At 41.9% G+C, this 23,412-nt stretch overlaps 1 protein-coding gene across 3 annotated transcripts in view; it reads left to right on the forward strand.

The window, feature by feature from the left end:
• The window catches only part of secisbp2l (SECIS binding protein 2-like), a 78,743-nt gene extending 55,331 nt beyond the window's left edge, over positions 1 to 23,412 (forward strand). For all 3 annotated transcript variants that reach the window (XM_085968685.1, XM_085968686.1, XM_085968687.1), the window contains 7 exons: positions 163 to 332; positions 1,061 to 1,199; positions 3,739 to 3,901; positions 10,440 to 10,660; positions 10,751 to 10,905; positions 18,124 to 18,340; positions 19,205 to 23,412. In XM_085968685.1, coding sequence (XP_085824811.1) covers positions 163 to 332; positions 1,061 to 1,199; positions 3,739 to 3,901; positions 10,440 to 10,660; positions 10,751 to 10,905; positions 18,124 to 18,340; positions 19,205 to 19,839 — 1,700 coding nt within the window. In that variant the 3' untranslated portion in view covers positions 19,840 to 23,412. The remainder of the gene's footprint in view (positions 1 to 162; positions 333 to 1,060; positions 1,200 to 3,738; positions 3,902 to 10,439; positions 10,661 to 10,750; positions 10,906 to 18,123; positions 18,341 to 19,204) is intronic.

A 23,412-nucleotide genomic window follows, 5' to 3' on the forward strand; every position in this document is an offset into this window, starting at 1 on the left:
AAGTTCATATTTTCTGTATGCCATCTCGTATTTAATTTCTTGTGGTCTTTTTGCAGAAATTGTTCTTTTGATTAAATCTCTGAAGCCACTTTTGCAGTATGTTCGGCTGGCCCTTGTGATTTAAATATTTTACTAATCGAGATTTTCTTGTTCCTTTTCCAGTTGGTACAACTACTCTTTTTTCTGTCAAAGACTGTGGGAGCATGAAAACTTTACATAAAAGTCAGCAGTTTATTGGGTTTCATAATCCATTGGATTCTGGTGCCCCAAGGATGAAGAGAGGAAAGGAAAGGGAGATTCCAAAAGCAAAACGTCCAACTGCACTTAAAAAGGTGAAAACTTGGTTGAGTAGCTGCTGCACGTTGAGAAAATTATCACTCTAAAGATGTGTGTGTATATCTGGTCTAAGAAAATGCCCAGTGTTTTTAGTAGAATAGAGGATAACTACAACAGATTTTCAATCTTCTCATGGTATATCATGAACTTGAGGATGAAAAATGAGTTTATAAACTTCTGTCAACAGTTTCAGTTCCACCTAAGAATGTTTGCTGTTAATGGAATTCAGCTGTAAAAAATGAAAGACAAATACTTGTGTTGACGAAGAACAGTTGTATTGGAGTGGAAATTAGTTGAATCAATTATACACAGACCAACTGTATACTTTAGTGACATTTGAACATGGATATTTCCAATTAGTCTATTTTGTTGGGATGGCTTATAGTAACTAAGTGATCCATCTTCATGGGGGAGGTGGGGAGAAGGAAAAAAATGAGACAAACTCCATTCTTCAGCTGTGAGCTGTAGCTTCTAGCAAAGCATTGGCCATCCTTTGTCCCTCTAACTAAATGGAAAGTGTTGAGGCAAGAAATCAGCAGAGAAGACTACAACTGATGTGGGAGGGATTTGAAAGGTGAATTAAGTGTTGAGATCGTTGCACGAGAAGTAAATTTTGTTTTAGCCTGTCCTATTGATATTCTGAGATGGGGAAATTATGATACTGTACCCCAGTTACTGTTCAATCGGTAGATTAAAGCTTTTTTCTCCCTCCCCTTGCATACAGATTATCCTGAAGGAAAGAGAAGAAAAGAAAAATAGATTTTCAATAGAGTCAACAATTGTGGGATCAGAGGAGCAAGGTGATGTACAACTGAGTTTTCCGGAGGAGCAGACTGTAACCCAGGAAGTGGTTTCTCAGGAAGGCAAGTCCGCGGGGGGGTAATTAATATTTTATTTACACCAGCATTTGGACACTTTTTTTATATTTCTAGCTTACGAATGACATTGGCATGTTTCTATGTACTATTGACATTTTGACTGCTGTTTGAATGCCTTTCACAATTTTGTTTTTGTATATGATAGAGACTGACTAATCTTTTGAAAATATATGGGTGGAACACACTGAATTGTGAGCTGTTTAATGGCTGCTTTCACTGAGGCTTCATGACTAGCCAATAGCAAATTAGGTAGTTGAGTAATGTCACTTTTTTTCTCTTGAAAAAGCCCTCAAAGTAAAACGCCTCGCATAGTAAAGTGTTCTGTCCAGCAGCCCAGCTGACAACTGAGAAACTTATTTACAAGTCATGCTGGACTTGGCTAAATGCTGCATATCTGTGATGGCCTTCAACTGATCTGGATGTGAGGCATATTTTGTTTTAGCTGCTACCACACCATTTAAATTTTAGTCTTTCCCTTTAAAATTTTTAAGAGTTAGTGTTGGATTTCAGTATTTTAAATGAGCACAAAATGTAAGTTTTAAAAAAAATCTTAATTATCTGTCTAGGCTTTAAAGACATACTATTTTCTGATTTTCATAGTGACAGCAATGTGTGCCATTTCTTCACTCCATTATTAAAATGAACATAATTCACATTATTATTTGTCCTACCTTCACAAACAGTTGATTGCCAGAATATGCAACCATTTCCGTAAGGTGGCCTTTCCCCACTGTGATGCAAATCTATATATATAAGACTCTGTTCTGGGTTCTAGCTGTAGTTTCTAATTTTTCCCCAAAAAATCCAGGAAGGTCCCAGGTTCAGTCCCTGGTCTATGGTGAGTTAACTAGTATCAAATGGGGCAACAATAGGGGAACTTCAGTGGGCTTCAGCTTCCAAGTTAGAGGGAAAAGGACTGGCCAGTGTTCTTGTTTAATTACTATCCAACTGAAAGTGTTTGTCTGTGGACATAGGCTAAGGATCAGGTTCAGCTGTGATGCCCATCACTGTTAAATAGCTGACACTGTTGATGCTCACACTTGTTGAATGACCACTAGGGCAAGGTAGCAGAGGGTGCCCAGAATCCTTGGAAACGTCCCTCACCAAGAAATCAATGAGTTTAGGAATGGAGCAGAAAGAAATTGGGGAAAAAATAACAAGAAACATGCTTTCTGGTATCCCAAGAAATGATGGTCAGCTGGCTTTGGGGGTGGTAGTCTGAATAAACAAATGTACTGTCCAGATTGTGGTTACAGTCTCAGTACTCCCTTAATGGCCAGTACTTTTCTTTATAGGGTGAGGGCATAACTGACCACACATTAATAAGCTTAAGTTGCAAGTAGTGTATTTACTCCTATTCATCAAAGAGCAAATCTGCAAGAAATCAATAAAGGTCTAGTTAGACTGCATAATTCTCGAGGGTCCTAAACAAGGATGGACTTTATATCTCAACACCAAGCAGATCTGACATTGGTGTCCTCAAAACCTCACAGTCGTGCCTATCTCCTGAAGCAAATGATTCCTCTGTGTATTTTCTTTGTATCCATGATTATTTCCAAGATTGGATCAGGAAATCCTAGTTTATTCTAGTACCCAAGTACTAACCAAAGCACCCTGTTACTTGGACCTTTAGCATCAATCAACTTTCTTTTGCATACATTATTGGTGAGTGGTCAAATATGCCACATTTAAGTTTGGTGTCTCTATTTGAAAGCTTGGCTGTCGAAGACCAGTCTGAGGAGGAATAAAAGATGCACTTTAGGCAAATCTGTCACTAAATCCAGATTAACAAATTCTATCCTCCCAGGAAATAACAGTTTGAAAAGGTTACAGCTTTTTGGCTTCTATTGTGGTTACTTCATGGCTAATGTGTATCTGTAAGGTATGCTTCCATCAAGCATGATGTCTTAATCTGACATCTGAGGAAGACTGTTGCTTTGGAAATGCACTGCTCCAAGTTAAGTCTGAATGTTTTAAGTATTCAAAGCTCTATTGCCAGTTTCTAAACTGCTTTGGTATTGTATTTAGAGATTGAACCAAAGAGAGAGAATGCTGGGTTTTTTGCTGTAGAGATGGTCGTCCTCATTCTTTGAAAAGAGGTTAATACGCTGAACTTTAGCCCAAATCGCCCTTCACTTCCCCTCCTGCTGCTTGAGCTATTATTAAGTTTTATGTTGTATTGCTTATTTTATCACGTGAGTCATCTGCTGACTTCTGTGGTCAACTAACTGAGGGTGTAATCCAGAATGAAACTGAGTATAATGAAGTGGGGAAGATGACAACCAAAATAGCTGCTAAGTGCTTTCAAGGGAATGTTTCTCGTTTATTTTGTTGCACCTCCTTGCAAGCCTCAGGCGGGTGTATATGGAGGTTGAACATCTCAAAAGATTGAAGACGACCATGCGTTCAGTAGGTAATTTTAACATAACAGCAGATGTTATTGCTGAAATGAACAGATGTTCACGATGAATGAAATAGCCGCAATGAAAAATATGGAGCAAAGTAACTGTTTTCTTATTTTCAGACATTGGATTGAGCGTTCCCAGTGACACATCTCTGTCTCCTGCAAGCCAGAATTCTCCATACAGTATGACGCCAGTTTCACAAGGGTCCCCAGTCAGCTCAGGAGTCGGCAGCCCAATGGCTTCTTCGACCATCACAAAAATTCATAGCAGGCGCTTCAGAGAGTAAGCTTTTTAGGAGAATTTATAAAAGCTGTCTCTTTCTCAGTTGACATTTTGTGACAACTTTGCTTTTTTAGTAATGAGGGGAAAGTAAAAATCTTCAGTTGGGATATAAAGCTTTATTGAAAATCTTGCTGTTTTGATTCAGTTTCATCTTAAAAAGTGTCAGGTAAGGGGGAGGCTTGTTCTTTTAAATTGCCTTGCAATCCTAAATGTTCTATAGGGCGATATCTGTATTGCTGATGTTTCCCAGTTGCTTTTTGCATTAGAACTGCTGGCTAGAAGCAGTCTGGCAGCAGATGTTGTGAATGGTACTGCTCCCAGCCATCTTAATCCAGCCACGTTGAATAGAAGCACTGGGCTGAGAACAGTGTTCACAATTTGTAATGCTATGTAAGGTGGGATGAGTTCTGTCTAAAATGTCTGCTTCCAGACTGCCTCTATTATATAGATGTATATAGCTAATTCTGTTTGATACTGAGGGATTATGGAACAATTCAATAGCATATACTAATACTATCTGACTGAAAACTAGGCCTAGAAATTCGGTGGCGTCTCGCCAGGGCGCCGGAAGTACCGCCCCAGAAGGAGTCGCGAGCGCCCGCCCGCCGGAAATTCAGTTTGAGCGCCCCAAACGGAAGCGCGGCGCTACTTGAGGCGCCCCGCATCCGTCTTGGGGCGCTGCAACTGAAAATCGCAGCACCACACGCTGCGGCACAGCGCGCTGTGGTACTGCAGGCCTTCCTCCCCTTCTTAAAGGGGAGGGGCCTGCTGCAGCGCGATCTGAGATCGCGAGTGCCGGCAAAAGAGCCCGGCACTGAGGAGAAGTGCCGGGCTCTTGGGAGGCAGCCGGCACTGCCCGGGGGGGGGGGTGCTCAGGAGGCCGGGGACGGCTGCGTGAAGAGGTGCTGGCAGGCAGCCAGCAAAAAAAATGGCCGCACCTCAGCGCCTCTACCACCGCAGGTAGGCCCCCCTGAACCGGTCGCAAATTGCGACCGGCGTTACAGCGGGGGGCGCTACCAAATTTGGCGATCGGGGCGGTAGCAGAGCGCTGCGCACACCGATGACTTCATCGGTGGTGGTGCAGTGCTACCGGCTAACGCCGCCATTAGCGCCCCACTAAATTTCGCGGGAGGCATGGCCAGTGGCGCTAAACCCACTAAGTGCCCTCTTTGGGCGCTAACTGGTGGCGCAGCCCACTGAATTTCTAGGCCCTAGTCTTTTATTTAAAACTCTGAAATGTAATTGTATGAAGATGGAGAATTAAATGTAATTTGAAGATTGACATTAAACTCCTACATTTTCAATACAAATTAGCTGACCAAATTGACCTAATAGGAAAGAGTTAAAATGGTGCTACAAACACAACATTTATGAAAATAATCTTGGTACATTCCATTATGTACTTTAAGTTTTCTTCTAGCAAATTATTGCGATTTGTAGGACTGAATTGTTCTACATTTAAGCACTAGGTTAAAGAGTTTTTTAACTTTCCACCCCCTTTCATATCTTGAATGCCTAACTTCTTTGATAGGATACATTTCATTTAGCAACTGCAAAGAATGGCATTTAAAAATTTTATATATTGATGATATGCAAAATCATAGCACTAAGATGTGTGTGTGTGTATTTACAAAAGATTTTTGTTTCAGTAGCCTAAAGATTCTGTATAAATCTGCCTGTTGCTGTTAAAAACTAAAATCATTAGACTTTTAAGCTACGTGCTATTGCTTAAGTAACTGTAAAGTGAGGGCTGAGACCCTTTGCTACATTTTTGAATGTATGTTAATATTGGTTTTAATTTCCTGACTAGCCATTCGAGGAGGGAAGGAAGGATTTTGATTTAAAACATTGTTTATCCACTTTTTTTGTTGATGTACAGCTTGCCAACTTGCCACCAGTTTTGAGAAGGAATATAAACTTCTACATGGAGTATTTTTGATACCGTTGGTTGCACACTAGTGTACAAATAAATGTGACTGTAAAGTTTTGAATAATGGAGGGGGGGGGGGGGGGGGGAAAACTTCAAAATAGATTGTAATCAAATCCAAGTGATTTTTCACCAAACAATGGGTTCAGTCATAAAATGGGCATATTTTAAGCCATTTTGTTTTCACATATCTAACTGAAGGGAGGAGCATAGTGCCAAGCACTGGTATTGGATTGAAAAACATTTTCTCCGAGCTACAGAATTTTTAAAACTATAAAAAAAAAAAATTATATGAAAAAAAATTCTTACAAATTGAATAACAACCACAAATACTTGTATTTATATAGCACCTTTAACATAGTAAAATGTCCCAAGGCACTTCACAGGAGTATTTTAAGACAAAAGAATTGACACCGATCCACATAAGGATAAACTAGGGCAGGTGACCAAAAGCTTGGTCAAAGAGGTAGGTTTTAAGGAGCGTCTTAAAGGAGGAAAGAGAGGTAGCGAGGCAGAGAGGTTCAGGGAGGGAATTCCAGAGCTTAGGACCTAGGCAACAGAAGGCACGGCCACCAAAGGTTGAGCAATTTAATCAGGGATGCTCAAGAGGGCAGAATTAGAGGAGTGCAGATATCTCGGAGTGGGGGGCGGTTGTGGGGCTGAAAGAGATTACAGAGATAGGGAGGGGCGAGGCCATGGAGGGATTTGAAAACAAGGATGAGAATTTTGAAATTGAGGCGCTGCTTAACTTGGAGCCAATGTAGGTCAGTGCGCACAGGGGTGATGGGCGAACAGGACTTGGTGTGAGTTAGGACATGGGCAGCTGAGTTTTGGATGACCTCAAGCTTACGTAGGGTGGAATATGGGAGGCCAGCCAGGAGTGCGTTGGATTAGTCATGTCTAGAGGTAACAAAGGCATGGATGAGGGTTTCAGCAGCAGATGAGCTGAGGCAAGGGCGGAGAAGGGCGATGTTACGGAGGTGGAAGTAGGCGGTCTTATGTTGCGGATATGTGGTCGGAAGCTCATTTCAGGGTCAAATATGACACCAAGGTTGTGAACAGTGTGGTTCAGCCTCACAGATGTTGGGGAGAGGGATGGAGTCAGTGGCTAGGGAATGGAGTTTGTGGTGGGGAGCGAAAACAATGGTTTTCTAGATTAGTACTGGCATTCAACATGCTGAAAGGGGACAGCATTGTACCAAGAGTGAACCATGTTTTATAGTGCTAGGGCAAGGTAGCAGAGGGTGCCCCGAATTCTTGGAAACATCCATCAGCAAGAAATCAATGGGTTTGGGAATGGAGCAGAAAAAAATTGAAAGAAAAAACACAAAACATGCTTTCCACTATCCCCAGAAGTGATGGTCAGCTGGCTTGGGGGGTGACAGTCTGAATAAACAAATGTACTGTCCAGATTGTGGTTGCAGTCTCGGTACCTGACTGGCTACATTCTTGGCAGCTGTTGCTATGCTGTGTACGTGTACAGTGCAATCCTGCACAATGTGGTTCAATATGTGTTTTTTTCTGTTGATCCATAGTCATTGCAGATAGTTGATGCCATCTTAGATTATGGTTTTGAGATTGTGGTGTCTGTACGTCTTACTGGTGCTCTAACAAGATACAGTACTTCAATCTATGGGGGCTTAATCTATTGGAAAAAATCAAAATGATTAAGTCCGGTTTTGTGACTTTTTTTCTTTACCATCAGTGACAGTTTCTCATCATTGGGTAAGTGCTGCAAGTACTCTTATCCTAGTTATACTGGACATTTGACATTGGTATGGTGCAATCATTTGCACCCTACAGATAGGATAAAAATTGATAGAGGTATTAGAAAGGATGGCTGTGCTTGAAAAGTAGATAAATCACCAGGAGCGGATGGGATGCATCCTAGGATGCTGAGGGAATTGAGGGTGGAAATTGCAGAGGTACTGGCCATAATATTCCAATCCTCCATAGATACAGTGGTGGTACCAGAGGACTGGAGAATTGCAAATGTTACACCATTGTTCAAAAAAGTGTGTAAAGGGGCAACTACAGGCCAATCAGTTTAACCTCAGTAGTGGGGAAGCTTTTAGAAATGGTAATCAGTGACAAAATTAACAGTTACTTGGATAGGTGTGGATTAATTAAAGAAAGCCAGCACTGATTTGTTAAAGGCAAATCGTGTTTAACCAACTTGATCGAGTTTGTTGATGAGGTAACAGAGAGGGTTGATGAGGGTAATGCAGTTGATGTAGTGTACATGGATTTCCAAAAGGCGTTCGACAAAGTGCCACATAATAGGCTTGCCAGCAAAGTTGAAACCTATGGAATAAAAGACAGTGGCAGCATGGATACGAAATTGGCTAAGTGACAGGAAACAGAGGGTAGTGGTGAACAGTTGTTTTTCGGACTGGAGGAAGGTATACAGTGGTGTTCCCCAGGGGTCGGTTCTAGGACCACTGCTTTTCTTTATATATATTAATGACTTGGACGTGGGTGTACAGGGCACAATTTCAGAATTTGCTGATGAGACAAAACTTGGAAGTATAGTCAACAGTGAGGAGGAGAGTGATAGACTTCAGGAAGACATAGCTGGTGAAATGGGTGGACATGTGGCAGATGAAAAGTGTGAAGTGATACATTTTGTTAGAAAGAATGAGGAGAAGACATATAAACTAAATGGTACAATCCTAAAGGGGATGGACGAACAGAGACCTGGAGGTATGTGTGCACAAATCATTTGAGAAAGCACTTAAAAAGGCTTATGAGATCCTGGACTTCATAAATAGAGGTACAGGAAACTTTTTTTTATCTGGGACCAACGTGGTGCCGGTTTATAAAAAATTCCGGATAACCGAAAGCTATAGTAAAAGATACGGAGCCGAGAGCTCCGTATAAAGCAACAAACCCTGTTGCTTAGCAACAGGTTCAGAACAATGACCACAGGTTCCAAGCGTCTCTGTAGCTTAGCAACAGCTGCAGCCACACCCTTGCACAGCAACAGATAGAGGAAGGCAAGTAATAAAACTTACCTGAACCTACTCCTGAATTTTGCCAGTTAACTGAGATTTCCGGTTATTTAGGTGCCGGTAAATCGAAAGTTTCCTGTATAGAGGAGAAAAGTGTGGAAATTACGATGAACCTGTATAAAACACTGGTTTGGCCCCAACTGCAGTACTGTGTCCAATTCTGGGCACCACACTTTAGGAAGGATGTGAAGGCCTTAGAGAGGGTGCAGAAAAGATTTACGAGAATGATTCCAGGAATGAGACTTCAGTTACTTTGATAGACTGGAGAGGCTGGGGTTGTTCTCCTTGGAGCAGTGAAGATTGAGAGGAGATTTGATAGAAGTGTTCAAAATCATGAGGCGTCTGGACAGAGTAGATAGAGAGAAACTGTTCCCATTGGCAGAAGGGTCGAGAACCAGAGGAGACAGATTTAAGATGATTGGTAAAAGAACCAAAGGCGACGTAAGAAAAAACTTTTTACGCAGTGAGCAGTTAAGATCTGGAATGCACTGCCTGAAAGGGTGGTGGAGGCAGACTCAATCTTGTCTTTCAAAAGGGAGTTGGATAAGTACCTGAAGGAAAAAAAATTGCAGGGCTACGGGGAAAGGGTGGGACTAACAGAGTCGGCACGGGCTCGACTGGCCGAATGGCCGCCTTTCGTGCTGTAAACATTCTATGTGAAGCATAAAATATAATGCTTCCACTTTCTTAGAAATAGGCAGTTTAGCATCAATCATGAGATCACCATGAATTGATATCCAGTTCTGCACTTAAGCTGCAGTATAGCTTAAAGCAGCATGCTGCCAAATTTTCAAACTTTCAAATGAGCCATCTTTAAATTTCGAATGTAGAAAAGAGCTGATTTTGGAAAGTTTGCTGCCACCCCCAGGCTGAACAGAGGTCCACAAATATATGTAAAAAATATATATATAGACAGAGCATTTGGGAGCATGTGAATGAACTATAACCATGGTCGCCTGCTCATTCTGCGATCAGAAAATCTTCAGATATTTTACTGCTTGATGAAGTTAAACTGGGACATTTGGCTACAAACTGCCAATTAATATTCAGCCTCATTTAGTTGATGAGCATTTGGTTAATGGGAAAGATAACTTAAGAATAATTGGGCTCAGGCAGTTTTCTTTTCAAATACTTTGTGCAGTGTTTGTTTCATAGGAATGATTAGATAGAAGGAACATTTTACTTGCCATGGAAACGTTTCAGCCAGGAGACGAGTATAATAGGATGGAATGAAGATGTTTTGTGGTTTTTTTCATCAAAAAACCCAGTCCTTTGATTAGTAATTTATAATGAGAGCATAAATAGTTAATGGCAAGGAAGGGCTATTAATGGCTGTTAAAACATCAAAAGATTTCTCTCACACAATTAAATTGACAACTAATTCCAAAGAATATGTGCTGATACAGACTCCTAGAAGTTCAATTGTTTGTGAATGTCCCACAAATTGAAATATCTCTAACGTTAACATTGCAGAATGAACAAATTTAAGTCATTAGAACAATCTCTCAATTGTTTTTTGCGAGGTAATTTTGTTATTACCACCGTAGTTTCTAAACAGTTTTTTTTTGTTTTCATGTCTTTAATTTTTTCCCCTGACCAGATACTGTAACCAAGTGCTCAGTAAAGATATTGATGAATGTGTGACACTGTTGTTGCAAGAACTGGTTCGCTTTCAAGAACGAATTTACCAGAAAGATCCAATCAAAGCCAAAATGAAGAGAAGACTTGTCATGGGTTTGCGTGAAGTGACCAAGCATATGAAATTAAAAAAGATTAAATGTGTGATCATCTCTCCAAACTGTGAGAAAATTCAGTCAAAAGGTACAGGGCAGTATTTTCTTAAGGTATTGTAGGCATGCAATGCTGAAATATTTTTTATCTGATTCATCCTTATTTCACTCTTTCCCTCAGGTGGACTAGATGAAGCTTTGTACAATGTGATTGCCATGGCTCGGGAGCAAGAAATTCCTTTTGTTTTTGCTCTTGGGCGTAAAGCTCTTGGTCGTTGTGTGAATAAACTTGTTCCTGTAAGTGTTGTGGGGATCTTCAACTACAGTGGTGCTGAGGTATGTTTTGGGATTTTCAACTATGCTGCTGCCATTTTAATGTTGGTGCAAAAAAGCTATACAGTGGAATTCAGTTCTAATGATTGACTGAGGCAGCCCTTTGCTTAGTAATTACATCCAGTTGATTACCACATGTGGATCCATGTAGCAGTACACTTTTGCTAATTGGGCATGATGTGCCTCAATAATCCCGAGACTCGATGTTAGCGAAACAAAACAAGGCTTTTATTAACTTAGAAGATAACACGCAGTGGAGAGAGGTATCTTCCCTGGAGGTCTGCAGTACTGGCTGTGAGGCCAGACTGAGCTGGCTTACATAGAGGCCAGGTATGGGCGGAGCCCTACACACAACACATTCCATACATTCCAATACACAATACAATGGTGAGGAGAAACCTGAAACCAACCACAGTCACAGGCAATACAATGGTAAGGGGGAACCTGAAACCAACCACAGTCACAGGCAGTGATGAATGGAATATTTCATCACATTCACCCCTTCTATAGATTTAGTCTGTTCGGGGGTTTGGTAGTCCTCTGCGACCGACGTGGCTGTTGTGGTGTCGCGGGTGTCGGCTGGGTGTCCCCGGTGGCCTCCTGGGTCTCTGCCGGGGGTGCCGCCAGGGTTGGTGAAGGGGTAGTTGGTGGGGGTGCCGTTGGTCGATGTTCTTCCGGGGGTGATGAAAGAGTAGTGGGTGGGTAAGAGTTGCTGTGGTCGTTGTTGCTGCTATTGCCGTGGTTGTTGTCGTTACCGGCTGGGGCGACGTCTTTTATTGACACGGTGTCCTCCCTTCCGTCGGCGTGCCGGACATACGCGTATTGGGGGTTGGCGTGGAGTAGGTGCACTGGCTCCACGAGAGGGTCCGTCTTATGGCCCCTCACATGCCTTCGCACGAATACCGGACCCGGGGTGGAGAGCCATGACGGCATGGATACGCCTGAGGTGGATTTCCGGGGGAAGCTAAACATTCGTTCATGAGGCGTGGCATTAGTGGCAGTACACAATAGCGACCGTATCGAATGGAGCACATCTGAGAGGACTTCCTGCCAGCGGGAGATAGGGAGGCCCTTGGTCCTTAGAGCTAGAGTGACTGCTTTCCATACTGTCCCGTTCTCTCGCTCCACTTGACCGTTACCCCGGGGGTTGTAGCTGGTGGTACGGCTCGTGGCGATACCCCTGGACAGCATGTACTGGCGTAGCTCTTCACTCATGAAGGACGCCCCCCTATCCGTGTGGATGTAGCTCGGCATACCGAACAGGCAGAACAGGCTGTTGAGGCATTTAATGACCGTGGCGCTGGTCATGTCTGGGCAGGGGAAGGCGAATGGGAACCGGGAGTATTCGTCCACAATGTTCAGGAAGTAAACATTGCGGTCGACGGACGGGAGGGGGCCCTTGAAATCTAAGCTGAGCCGCTCAAAGGGCCGTGTAGCTTTGATTAAATGGGCTCTATCAGGGTGGTAGAACCGAGGCTTGCACTCAGCGTAAGTGCGGCAGTTCCTGGTCAGAGACCGAACTTCCTCAATCGAGTAGGGTAAGTTGCGGGACTTTACGAAGTGGAACAGCCGCGTGACCCCTGGGTGGCAGAGGTCGTTGTGGAGGGTCTGTAGCCGATCCCCGGTGGCGCTGGCACACATCCCTCGTGAGAGGGCATCTGGGGATTCGTTAAGGGCCCCTGGCCGGTAAATGATGTCATACTCGAAGGTGGAGAGCTCGATCCGCCACCTAAGAATCTTATCATTTTTGATCTTCCCCCTCTGTTTATTATTGAACATAAACGCTACCGACCGCTGGTCGGTAAGTAGGGTGAAGCGTTTGCCAGCTAGGTAGTGGCGCACTGCCTCCACGATGGCTTGGGCCTCCTTTTCCACGGAGGAGTGTCTGATCTCGGGCCCTTGGAGGGTCCTCGAGAAGAAAGCTACGGGCCGCCCCGCCTGGTTGAGGGTGGCCGCCAAGGCAAAGTCAAACGCATCACTTTCCACTTGAAATGGAGTGTTCTCGTCCACTGCCTGTAGCGTGGCCCGCTCAATATCCTGCTTAATGCTTTTGAAGGCGGCGTGGGCCTCAGCAGAGAGCGGAAAAGAGGATGCTTTCAAGAGGGGGCGGGCTTTGTCGGAGTAGTTGGGGACCCATTGGGAATAATAAGAAAATAACCCCAGGCACCTTTTCAGGGCTTTGGGAGTGTTGGGCAGGGGCAGCTCCCGTAGGGGGCGCAATCGGTCGAGGTCTGGTCCGATTTCCCCATTCTCCACCACGCTGCCTAGTATGCAGAGGCGCGTGGTGTTGAAAACGCACTTGTCCTCGTTGTAGGTGAGGTTGAGTTTTTGTGCGGTTTCCAGGAACCTCTCGAGGTTCGAGTCGTGATCCTGCTGGTTGTGACCGCAGATGGTGACGTTGTCGAGGTAGGGGAAGGTTGCCTGCAAGTGGTGGTCATCGACCATGCGATCCATCTCCCTCTGGAAGACCGAGACCCCATTCGTCACCCCAAAGGGGACTCTGAGGAATTGGTAGAGGCGTCCGTTCGCCTCGAAGGTGGTGTACGGGCGGTCCTCTGGTCTGATAGGGAGCTGGTGGTACGCTGACTTGAGGTCGATGGTGGAGAACACCCGGTATTGGGCGATTTGGTTCACCATTTCTGATATGCGGGGTAGCGGGTAGGCGTCTAGTTGGGTGTACCTGTTGATCGTTTGGCTATAGTCGATCACCATCCGTTTCTTCTCGCTACCCCTTACCACCACCACTTGGGCGCGCCACGGGCTATTGCTGCATTCAATAATGCGCTCTTTCAGGAGCCTGTCTACCTCGGTCGCGATAAACCGCCTGTCCTCCCAGCTGTACCTCCTGCTTTTGGTCGCTATTGGCCGGCAGTTAGGGGTAAGGTTCGCGAATAGCGAAGGCGGCTTTACCTTCAGGGTAGCCAGGCCGCACACTGTGAGGGGCAGCTGGGACCCACCGTACTTGAGCGTGATGCTTTGGTGGTTGCACTGGAAATCCAGGCCCAAGATCACGCTCGCGCATAGATTCTTCATGATTAATACTTTAAAATTATCGTATACAGTCCCGTTAACGGACAATTGTACTGTGCAGTAACCCAGAATGGTCGATGTCTGGGTTTTATCAGCCATAGAGATGGTACCCCGAGTAGGGACCACCTTTAGGGAGAGTTGTCGTGCCAGTTCCGGGTGGATAAAACTCTCCGTGCTTCCACTGTCAATTAAACATTTAACCCCGCACCCGTTTACCTCGATGTCCACCATTGATTTGGATAGCGGGTGGGGCCTGGTCTGGTCCACTGTGACCGATGCCACTGTAGGGCCCTGATTGAGACAAGATGGCGTCCGCGCTGTCTGTTCACAAGATGGCGGACCCCACGAGGTCGGGCAAGATGGCGTCCAAGATGGCCGCTCCCACGGCGCACAAGCGGCGGTGGCGGGTTTTGGTTTTCCAGCGGGGTTCCCTCTGCACACCTTCCCAAAGTGCGGCGCCCTTGGTGCACGCGTGGCGGCGTGGACGGCGCGGGCTGAAGAGTAGGCGTCCGAGTTTCTCTGGGCCACATCCAGGGATCGCGCGGTGTCCGCAGCCTGTTTCAGGTCCAATCCCGTTTTTTCCAGCAGTCTTTGCCGGATGTAAGTGGAGCTGAGGCCTGTGATAAAGGCATCGCGAACAAGCTCGTCGGTGTACACTGCAGCTTTTACATCTCGGCACTTGCAGTCTTTGCCAAGCATTTTCAGGGTGCCTTGGAACTCCTCCACCGATTCCCCAGGTCGCTGTGCGCGAGTGGCGAGCAGATGCCTAGCATACACCTCATTCGTAGGCTGCTGGTAATGCGCCTTTAAGATGTCGCAGGCGGCCAGGTACGTGTCGGCGTCTTGGATGAGGGGGTAAACCCGGTGGCTTACCCAATTCCGCAGAATTCCGAGTTTCATACTCGCAGCGTCTGTAGCGTCTTTGACGGCTGCGGAATTGTCCAGGAAGAATTCCATACACATAAACCAGTGTCCGAAGCGTGCTGATGCGTCCGGAGCATGCTGATCCAAATCCAAACGTTCGGGTTTCAGGAGTTGATCCATTGTGTTGAAAAATAAGTTAATAAAATTGATGTGCCTCAATAATCCCGAGACTCAATGTTAGCGAAACAAAACAAGGCTTTTATTAACTTAGAAGATAACACGCAGTGGAGAGAGGTATCTTCCCTGGAGGTCTGCAGTACTGGCTGTGAGGCCAGACTGAGCTGGCTTACATAGAGGCCAGGTATGGGCGGAGCCCTACACACAACACATTCCATACATTCCAATACACAATACAATGGTGAGGAGAAACCTGAAACCAACCACAGTCACAGGCAATACAATGGTAAGGGGGAACCTGAAACCAACCACAGTCACAGGCAGTGATGAATGGAATATTTCATCACAGGACAGTCAAATGGAACAGATTTTATTTACTGGGGAACAGCAGTAGAATGCTACAAAAACTAAATACAAGACAAACCCATTAGGCATGAAATAAAAAACACTTTTCTAAAGTATGAATGAGCTGTGTCCAGCAAGCATTGTGTACTTAACATCTGTCTCTTTACCGTCATGTCTGGGTTTGGATTGATCAGCCAGTTATTCAAGATTATGCCTTTCTTTAAATTATATATCAGACTAAACAGTATGGACTGTGGGATTATCAAGTTTTTGACATTATCTCAATGCCCTCAAAATTTAATCCTTTGGGTAAAGTGCAGAGCGAGCTGTGCCAGACATTTGAATCAGTAAGTAATACTGTGCAAAGTATGATCAGAAATGAGAGAAAAAACACTTCACTCCACACAAATCAGACGAGATAATCTTACCGGCAAGGCAAGTCAGTACAGTTCTAATTGGCATTCCCACAAGTTGTTGAATTCTTTAACCTCAGCCGAATTGTGCTCAACTAGCTGTAAATTGTTTTTCTGTCTGTGAAACATCAAAGAAGGTCACCTGATTTGATCCTGCAACCAAAGGGCTATGGATCATTATAAACAAGTGGGGGGGAAAACCCCCAGCAGAAATGGGAAAATATTTTGGAAAGTAAGATTTGATCTACAGCCTAATGAACACTACAAGCATTAAAACTGAATTCCACTACGTTTGGCTATTATTGAATTGTAACGGTGATTGGAAGGGATTTAGCTCAATAGTTTTAATTTAAATATCAACAAAATAATTTCTTGATTTTTTGTGCAAACTAAATGTCAACGTAAAAAAATAAAATAATTGGTGCCCAATTTGGCTAAAAGCCAGTTCCAGAGGTTGACTTCATAATTAGTCAGGAGACTCAATGTTAAAGTTTGACCTGCCCATGTCATTGGAGTCACCTAGTTGAGCTTTGACATCTCTTTCAGGGCAACATTTAGAGGCATGAAAAGGCTGATAATCTAACTTACCTGCAGTATTGAGTGAGTGCCACAGGAACAGATTTTCATTGGAGTGTTGGAAGGGTTAATAATGTAGCATATAAATCATTGTGAACAGCAGAGGTCGTAGAACTGACTCCTAACATATTCCACAGGTCACAGTTGTCCAATTTGAGCTCCCAACATTTCTTGCTATTCTTTAGTTTCCTATTATTTAGCCAATTTGTTGTTCAGTTTATTACTTCCTTTATCCCAAGAGCTTTGACTTTAGCTTCAAGAAAGTTGAGAGACACCTTATTGGATATTTTTTTCATATCTATCTTATCACTCTCATCCAACCAAATCCTTAAATCTTCAAAATAATTCACATTTGTTTGAATGACCTTTATTTTATAAACCTCTTATTAGCTCGGAATGACAGCCTTTATTTTTGTGTGCTGAAATACTTTTTTAATATACTAATGTTTTTCATTTAACTTCAAGCTGATAGACCAGTAATTCTCAGGATGATGTTTCTGACCTTTTATTCTTAAATTTGGAACATTGGAAAATGGCTAACCTTCTGGTAATGTTATGAATTGCAGAAATTATCACCCACTACAACTCGACCTGCCCGAAAATCCTACCTCTGATGTCGGGCTGCTTGGCCAGCAAACAGTTTTGGATGAGCCACAATTTCCTCCACTTAAAGATTGGAAAGACCAAAGCCATTACCCTAACATCACCTGCCTCCACTCCTGCCTTAGCCCATGTTTTTCTGAAACTCTTCATCCATACCTTTGTCACCTCTGGACTCGACTATTCCAATGCTCTCCTAGCCAGCCTTCCATTCCCCACGCTATCTATACGTCACCTCATCCATAAATCTGCAGTCTGTAATCTATCCCGCACCAAGACCCGCTCATCCATCACTACTGTCTTTGCTGCCCTACATTGACTCCTGGTCTTCCAACACCTCCAATTTAAAATTCTCATCATAGTGTTTAATTCCCTTCATGCCTTTGTCCTTCCCTATCTCTGAAACCTCCTCTAGCCCTTAACCCCTCTTTCCCCTCCCTCCCCCCTACACATCCCCAAAGCCTTCCATTCCTCCTGATTGGCCTCTTGTGCATCCCTCCCTTGTCAGACTATGGAATGTTATATCTTCAGACACCCAGGCCCCACACTCTGCAATTCCCTTACTAAACGCCTCCATCACCCTCTCCCTTATCAGTCCAGGGAAGTTGGCTTTATGTGTTATGGAAAGGAAGGATCATTGGCTGTCAAAGTATCTTAAATGAACTATGTCCTTCATGATTTTCCCTTTATCAACCTGGCTTACTGCAGTATGTGCAGGCTCCTTTTTGAAGAATATGCTCTCTGGAGTTTAGAAGAATGAGAGGGGATCTTACTGAAACATATAAGATTCTGAGGGGGATTGACAGGGTAGATGCTGAGAGATTGTTTCCCCTGGCTGGAGAGTCTAGAACTAGGGGACACAGTCTCAGAATAAGGGGCTGGCCTTTAAGACTGAGATGAGGAGGAATTTCTTCACTCAGAGGGTTGTGAATCTTTGGAATTCTCTGCCCCAAAGTACTGTGACTGCTCAGTCATTGAGTATATTCAAGGCTGAGATGGATAGATTTTTGGACTCCAGAGGAATTGAGGGATATGGGGATAAGGCAGGAAAGTGGAGTTGAGGTCAAAGATCAGCCATGATCTTATTGAATGGCGGAGCAGGCTCGAGGGGCCATATGGCCGACTCCTGCTCCTAATTTTTATGTTCTTATGTTCAAGACTTTTCCAGATAGGTAATGTAACTTCAAATAAAGACTTGTTGAATTTCCATATTTAGAGCTTGTTTAATAAGCTGGTTGCATTAACTGAGGAGGCTCGTAAGGCTTACCGTGATATGGTGACCGCTTTGGAGCAAGAACAAGCTGAGGAAGCCTTGAAGCACACCAGAAAGATACCGCACATGGGCCATTCTCGCAACCCTTCTGCAGCAAGTGCAATTTCATTCTGCAGTGTGATATCCGAACCCATTTCTGAAGTGAATGAAAAGGAATATGGTAAGCAATCAATTTTCAGATCACTTTTGCCACCAAAGTATAAATACTTTAAAAAAAAATAAAAAATAAAAAATTTTTAATTGTGTAATGCACGTCTGATCATATTTAACAATAATTGATTTATGTAATATGCAGACACAACTGATTAAATGTTAAGATCCCAAATTTGCAAAGGCATTAAATAACTATGCTGAAAAATGCTAAATGCCTTCATTAGCAAGTGTGATTTGTCTTGTTTTTTTAAAGTCTTATTGTTGTAGTACATGTTTGAGACTTGAATTTGTAATTTTTTAAATATAAAATAAGTTATGTTTGAATTTTCTCAGAACAAATCTATATTGTAGCTTGTTTTCCCAAATGTGACGTGTAAAATAGTGATTGTAATGTATGGTTGAATTTGGATAATGGTAAAATTTGTACAGATTCATTCACCAGCATATCCATGTATTTGTTTGATTGCACTTCTTTACATTGGGCTATAGGGAAAACATTAAAGTAGTGGGTATCATCTGGGAATATTTACCAGGCTTCTGGTTTATCTCTGTTAGTGCCGTGGGATCTTTATTGGCCACAAGGATTGGCAATTTGGATTCACTAAGATTTTTGTCCTGAGAATTGGGCTTCCTTGTATTGTGTGGTGCATAATATTTAAAAGAAAATTCTGTATAGTGAAAATGCCTCATTAATTGTCTTGATAGTCATTTCTGTGATATATCATGTAAAGATCCACATTCTTTGAGAATTGAACTGAAACGAGTTCAAGAATGCTACTGTGGCCAAGAATTTAGAGGCTGTCTTGCAATTTTACACTCTTTTATGTAACTCAAATATCAATTCATAATCTTAAAATGCCTTTTTATTTAGAAACAAACTGGCGAAATATGGTAGAGGCCTCTGATGCACCTGAATGTTCTGAGAGTGAGAAACCCACACCAAGTGTGACCACTGTTCTGGAGAAGACTACTAGTTTACCAGCAGTCACAGGCAGTGCCAACAAACCTACCTTGGGAATAACCACTAGCTCTTCTGTGGGCCAGACAACCCATGCAGCAAAATCCTCTGGTTCCGACAAGGAAGAAGGAAAAACTGACGATATGTTAGAATGGGCCTCGCAGCAGAGCACTGAGACAGGATCACTTGACGGTAGCTGCAGGGATGTTCTCAATTCCTCCATGATCAGCACCACCAGCACTCTTGTACCAGACATGCTTGAGGAGGAGGAAGATGATGATGATGATGATGATGAAGAGGAGGAAGAGGAAGATTATGTCCCTGAGCCTGTTGCCATAGTGGTAACATTTAGCAGCAGAATTGATGATTGGGTATCAGAAGCACAAAAAACACTGGAAACGTTACAGCTTAGCAAAAATATTGATAGTACAGAGGAAGATCGCGATGGGCAAAGTGACATTGAAGAGCTGGATACAGTGGAGCAGATAGATGCGACTAATGAGAGTGAAGTGTCTCAACCTGCAGTATCAGAGAGCCAAATCTACTAATAATTCTAGACCCCAGACCAGCAGCTCTTTCACCGAGCACAATTTATTTTTAGGTAGACTCGTGGGATTGCAAAAATCGTTTTGTCAGTTTTTCATTGAAACACAAGCAACTGTTAAAAGCATTGTGTGACCCCCATTTAAGGTTACTCTTTTGTTGAAATGGGTTAAATATCTGGTTTAGTATATATTTTTCCAAGTCTGTAGCAAAACCATTGATGTGCAGACTTGAAAGCCATAGGTACAAGCCACAAAATAATTGGAAGTTTTGTCTTTAATGAATTTGGTATCCTTTGTTGGATTTTTTTCTCCTCTTGCACAGTTTGAATTTATTTTGGTCTTTGAAAATACATTTCTCCTATTAACTTACCATTTATATTAACATTTAATTTGATCAATATTCAAATTTTGCTTGTAAAGAGAAGTGATTCAGAAACCGTCTGGCTGTTTTTAATCAAATTTCATAGCATATAATATTAAACAGCTAACTGTACAAAGCTTTTTTGTGAGCAATCATTCGAGCCTACCTAGAGGGTTACTGTAAACAAAACAATACATCAACGACCTCAGGAACACTTAAACACGTCTAGGAACAATTAATTTAAGAACCTGCTGTTTCTAACCTTGTCATCTCACTCTTTCACTGATTTATGATCCAAGTCAGTAGTTGTAGAGGGAACTCATAAAATCACATGTTCGCAAGTTTTGTCTCATCTCAAAATCTGTCCTCCATTGACCCAAATTTTTTGGTGTATTTGTGAATCATAAAATAAATGTTTTTCTAGATGGTTTATGAAAGTCCTTTCTGAATCTTTGGAGAAAATGTAAAAATTGTTGATTTGGAAAAAAAGCCAGCAGTTTTGTTTACAAGAAATTCAGTCTCTAAGTGGCTGTAGTTTTATAGCAGAATTTAATTTGACTGATTTAAAAAGTTCTGTCTATGAAATTTAAAAAGCAATGATGGTGTTTTTAAGAGATCTACTTGTCAGCTTCAAAATCCAGTGGTATCCAGTTATGTGCAATAGATTGAAACTGATTAAGATGCATGTAACCAGACTTGTATATAATAAAACTATCTACCATTACTGGCTGTAAAAAGAGCATTACTGGGACCTGATGGACATTACCTGGAATTCGCTTATGTCAGGGTTACGCATGTGTAGATCTGACTTGTATTTAGAAAGTTGATCAAATGGGTAAACTGATGTTACTCTTAAGTTCTATATTCCTATTTTCTTCCTTCCATCCACCTGAAAAAAATAATTTGGGGTTTTAACCTGAAACAATGTGAAACATTTATATATTTATTAAATATATAAGTATGTCCTTGTGCATGCATGGGACAGTACTAGAAAATATTAATTTTAACTGAGATGAACAAGCAATTTTATTTTACTATTTTCCTCAACAGCATTGTGCTACACAGGTTTACAGAAACATAGTGTGACCATAGTGATTATATAGTTAATCAACTAATGGGTCCTTTTTAATCTGATGAGGCTTGCAATTCCCAAAGATGCAAGTTAGGTGTTTTTTCTACAAAACTTCAATTTTGGAACTCTTGACTTGTATAGTTATATACTGTACCTGTGGTGCTGTCACTTAAGGTAGCTATGACAGCAGTAAATAAGTAATATACTCCATGGAACATCTTTGTGAAACTAGTAATTGAGGTAATAAGATACGTCTGTGTCATTTGGAAATTGACCTTGCATTCAAAGTTATAAATGAGTAGCCTAGATCCATTTAAGCTGAAATTTATTGAGCAGAATTCATATACACTTGATTGGGCAAATCATACCTGTGACTTTTTAATTGCATCATGATCATTGTGCAAATTTCTTTTACATTGAATTGATTGCAGCAGTTTCGATAAATCCACAGGATGCATTATACCATCATAAAATACACATGAAAGGAAGGGGGCAACATAGTTTTAATGTCATTAAAAATTTAAGATCTGATCTTCAGCTCTGCCTGAATATTTACTAAGTAAAAATTCTGCTAGTTGCAGTACTGAGTGTAAAAAAAAAAAAAAAAAAAAAAAATTATGCTTACATTTATTACTATTAGAGTTTTATGTTTCAGGGTTTAAATGTATATTAAGTGTAGGTTTTCTTTATTGACCTTTCAAATGTGGGTTTTTTTGTCTAATGTAAAAAATGGTCCCTACAAGTGTTCTGTTAAAAATGGGCAACACTAATAAGTTGCACGTCTGTCTGAGCTCACTTTTCCAATGGCTTATGATGGAAACCAAATTGGATTGAATGATGCATCTCATTCAAAATGGCACGGAACCCTTGATTGGTGGATCTTTCAGCCACTCACTTATGCAAAGAAGAAACCATTTTCACTATGAAAACTTTGTTGCTTCATGAAAATGATGGGTGAAAGTATGGCGACGTTTTTGTAGATGGTTTGCTGATTCCACAGTAATGTATTATTTGTTGTGCTTGGAAGTTGATATTTCATGGTAGCACCTGTAGGTGGTGTAGAACTTGATCTATAGCAACATCTGGTGCTATTAAGACTTTTAAGAAAATAATTTTAACCTTTGTAGAGGAGACTTCCTTTATCATTTTTTTGTTTGAAATAGTTATTGCATTTGTAAATTTATACTGAAAATAGAACTATTGGTATACAAAATGGTGGAGGCTTTTGAACAATCACCAGTATTTAATTCTTACTGATAAAGAACTAATATTATGCAAAATAAACTTTCAAAATGATTCTTACCTTAGTTCTTCAGTAATTTGACTCCTTTCTAATCTAAGCAGATGCCCTGAACAAGTTTTAATCCTACATTGTTCAAAAGGGAGAAAGTATATTCCATCAAGGTGGTGGTGGTGGTTATAAAGCTAACTTTAAAAAAAAAATAACATCTAATTTAAATTTCAGGCAGCTGTTACCTGCAATTTATACAGTACTAACAGTGTGTGGATAACCTGGTGGATCCTCCTCATATCCCAGTTACAATAATAGGAACCAGGTTTTTTTCCAGCTACATTGATGCTCTTGTTTTGAATAGCAAAGGATTGTGAGACAAACATTTCTGTTTGGTCACATTCCCAGGAGGGTTTGCATCCCAGTGAGTATAGAATTTATTAGGCTTCTAATGCTTGGTGCAAAAGGAATTGCAAACTTGTGCAACTGAGAGAAGTGACCTGAAAATAAATTGTACTGTATGGAAATGTTAACCATACTTGTCTAATCAATCCTGTAAACTAAGTCATGCGATTCTGCTTCCTTCTAAGGGACAGAGAAAACTGAGGTGGTTACCATTCAGTAATGTGCCTCTTGCTGTGTATTAGAATCAGAAATACAATTAATATCTTTGTATTTTGTTGTCTCATAAGTTCTTTTAAAATCTGATTCATAACAGAAAAGCAGATGCAAAGTGAGGATTTGAAAATTAGTTATGAAGGGTGATGTGTTTTGTGCTTGAAATGACGAGCATATTTCATCGCATTGTAATGTATATAATTCAGTAATTAAAAAGGTATACTTTGCACTATGTAAATATCAGTAAACTTTCCCTTCTGTAACTAATAAATTGTGCAGATTATATAAAAAGTT

Source organism: Somniosus microcephalus, chromosome 27 (assembly GCF_052327205.1).
Source record: "Somniosus microcephalus isolate GS21.2 chromosome 27, FLI_Smic_1.0, whole genome shotgun sequence".
Lineage (NCBI taxonomy): Eukaryota > Metazoa > Chordata > Chondrichthyes > Squaliformes > Somniosidae > Somniosus > Somniosus microcephalus.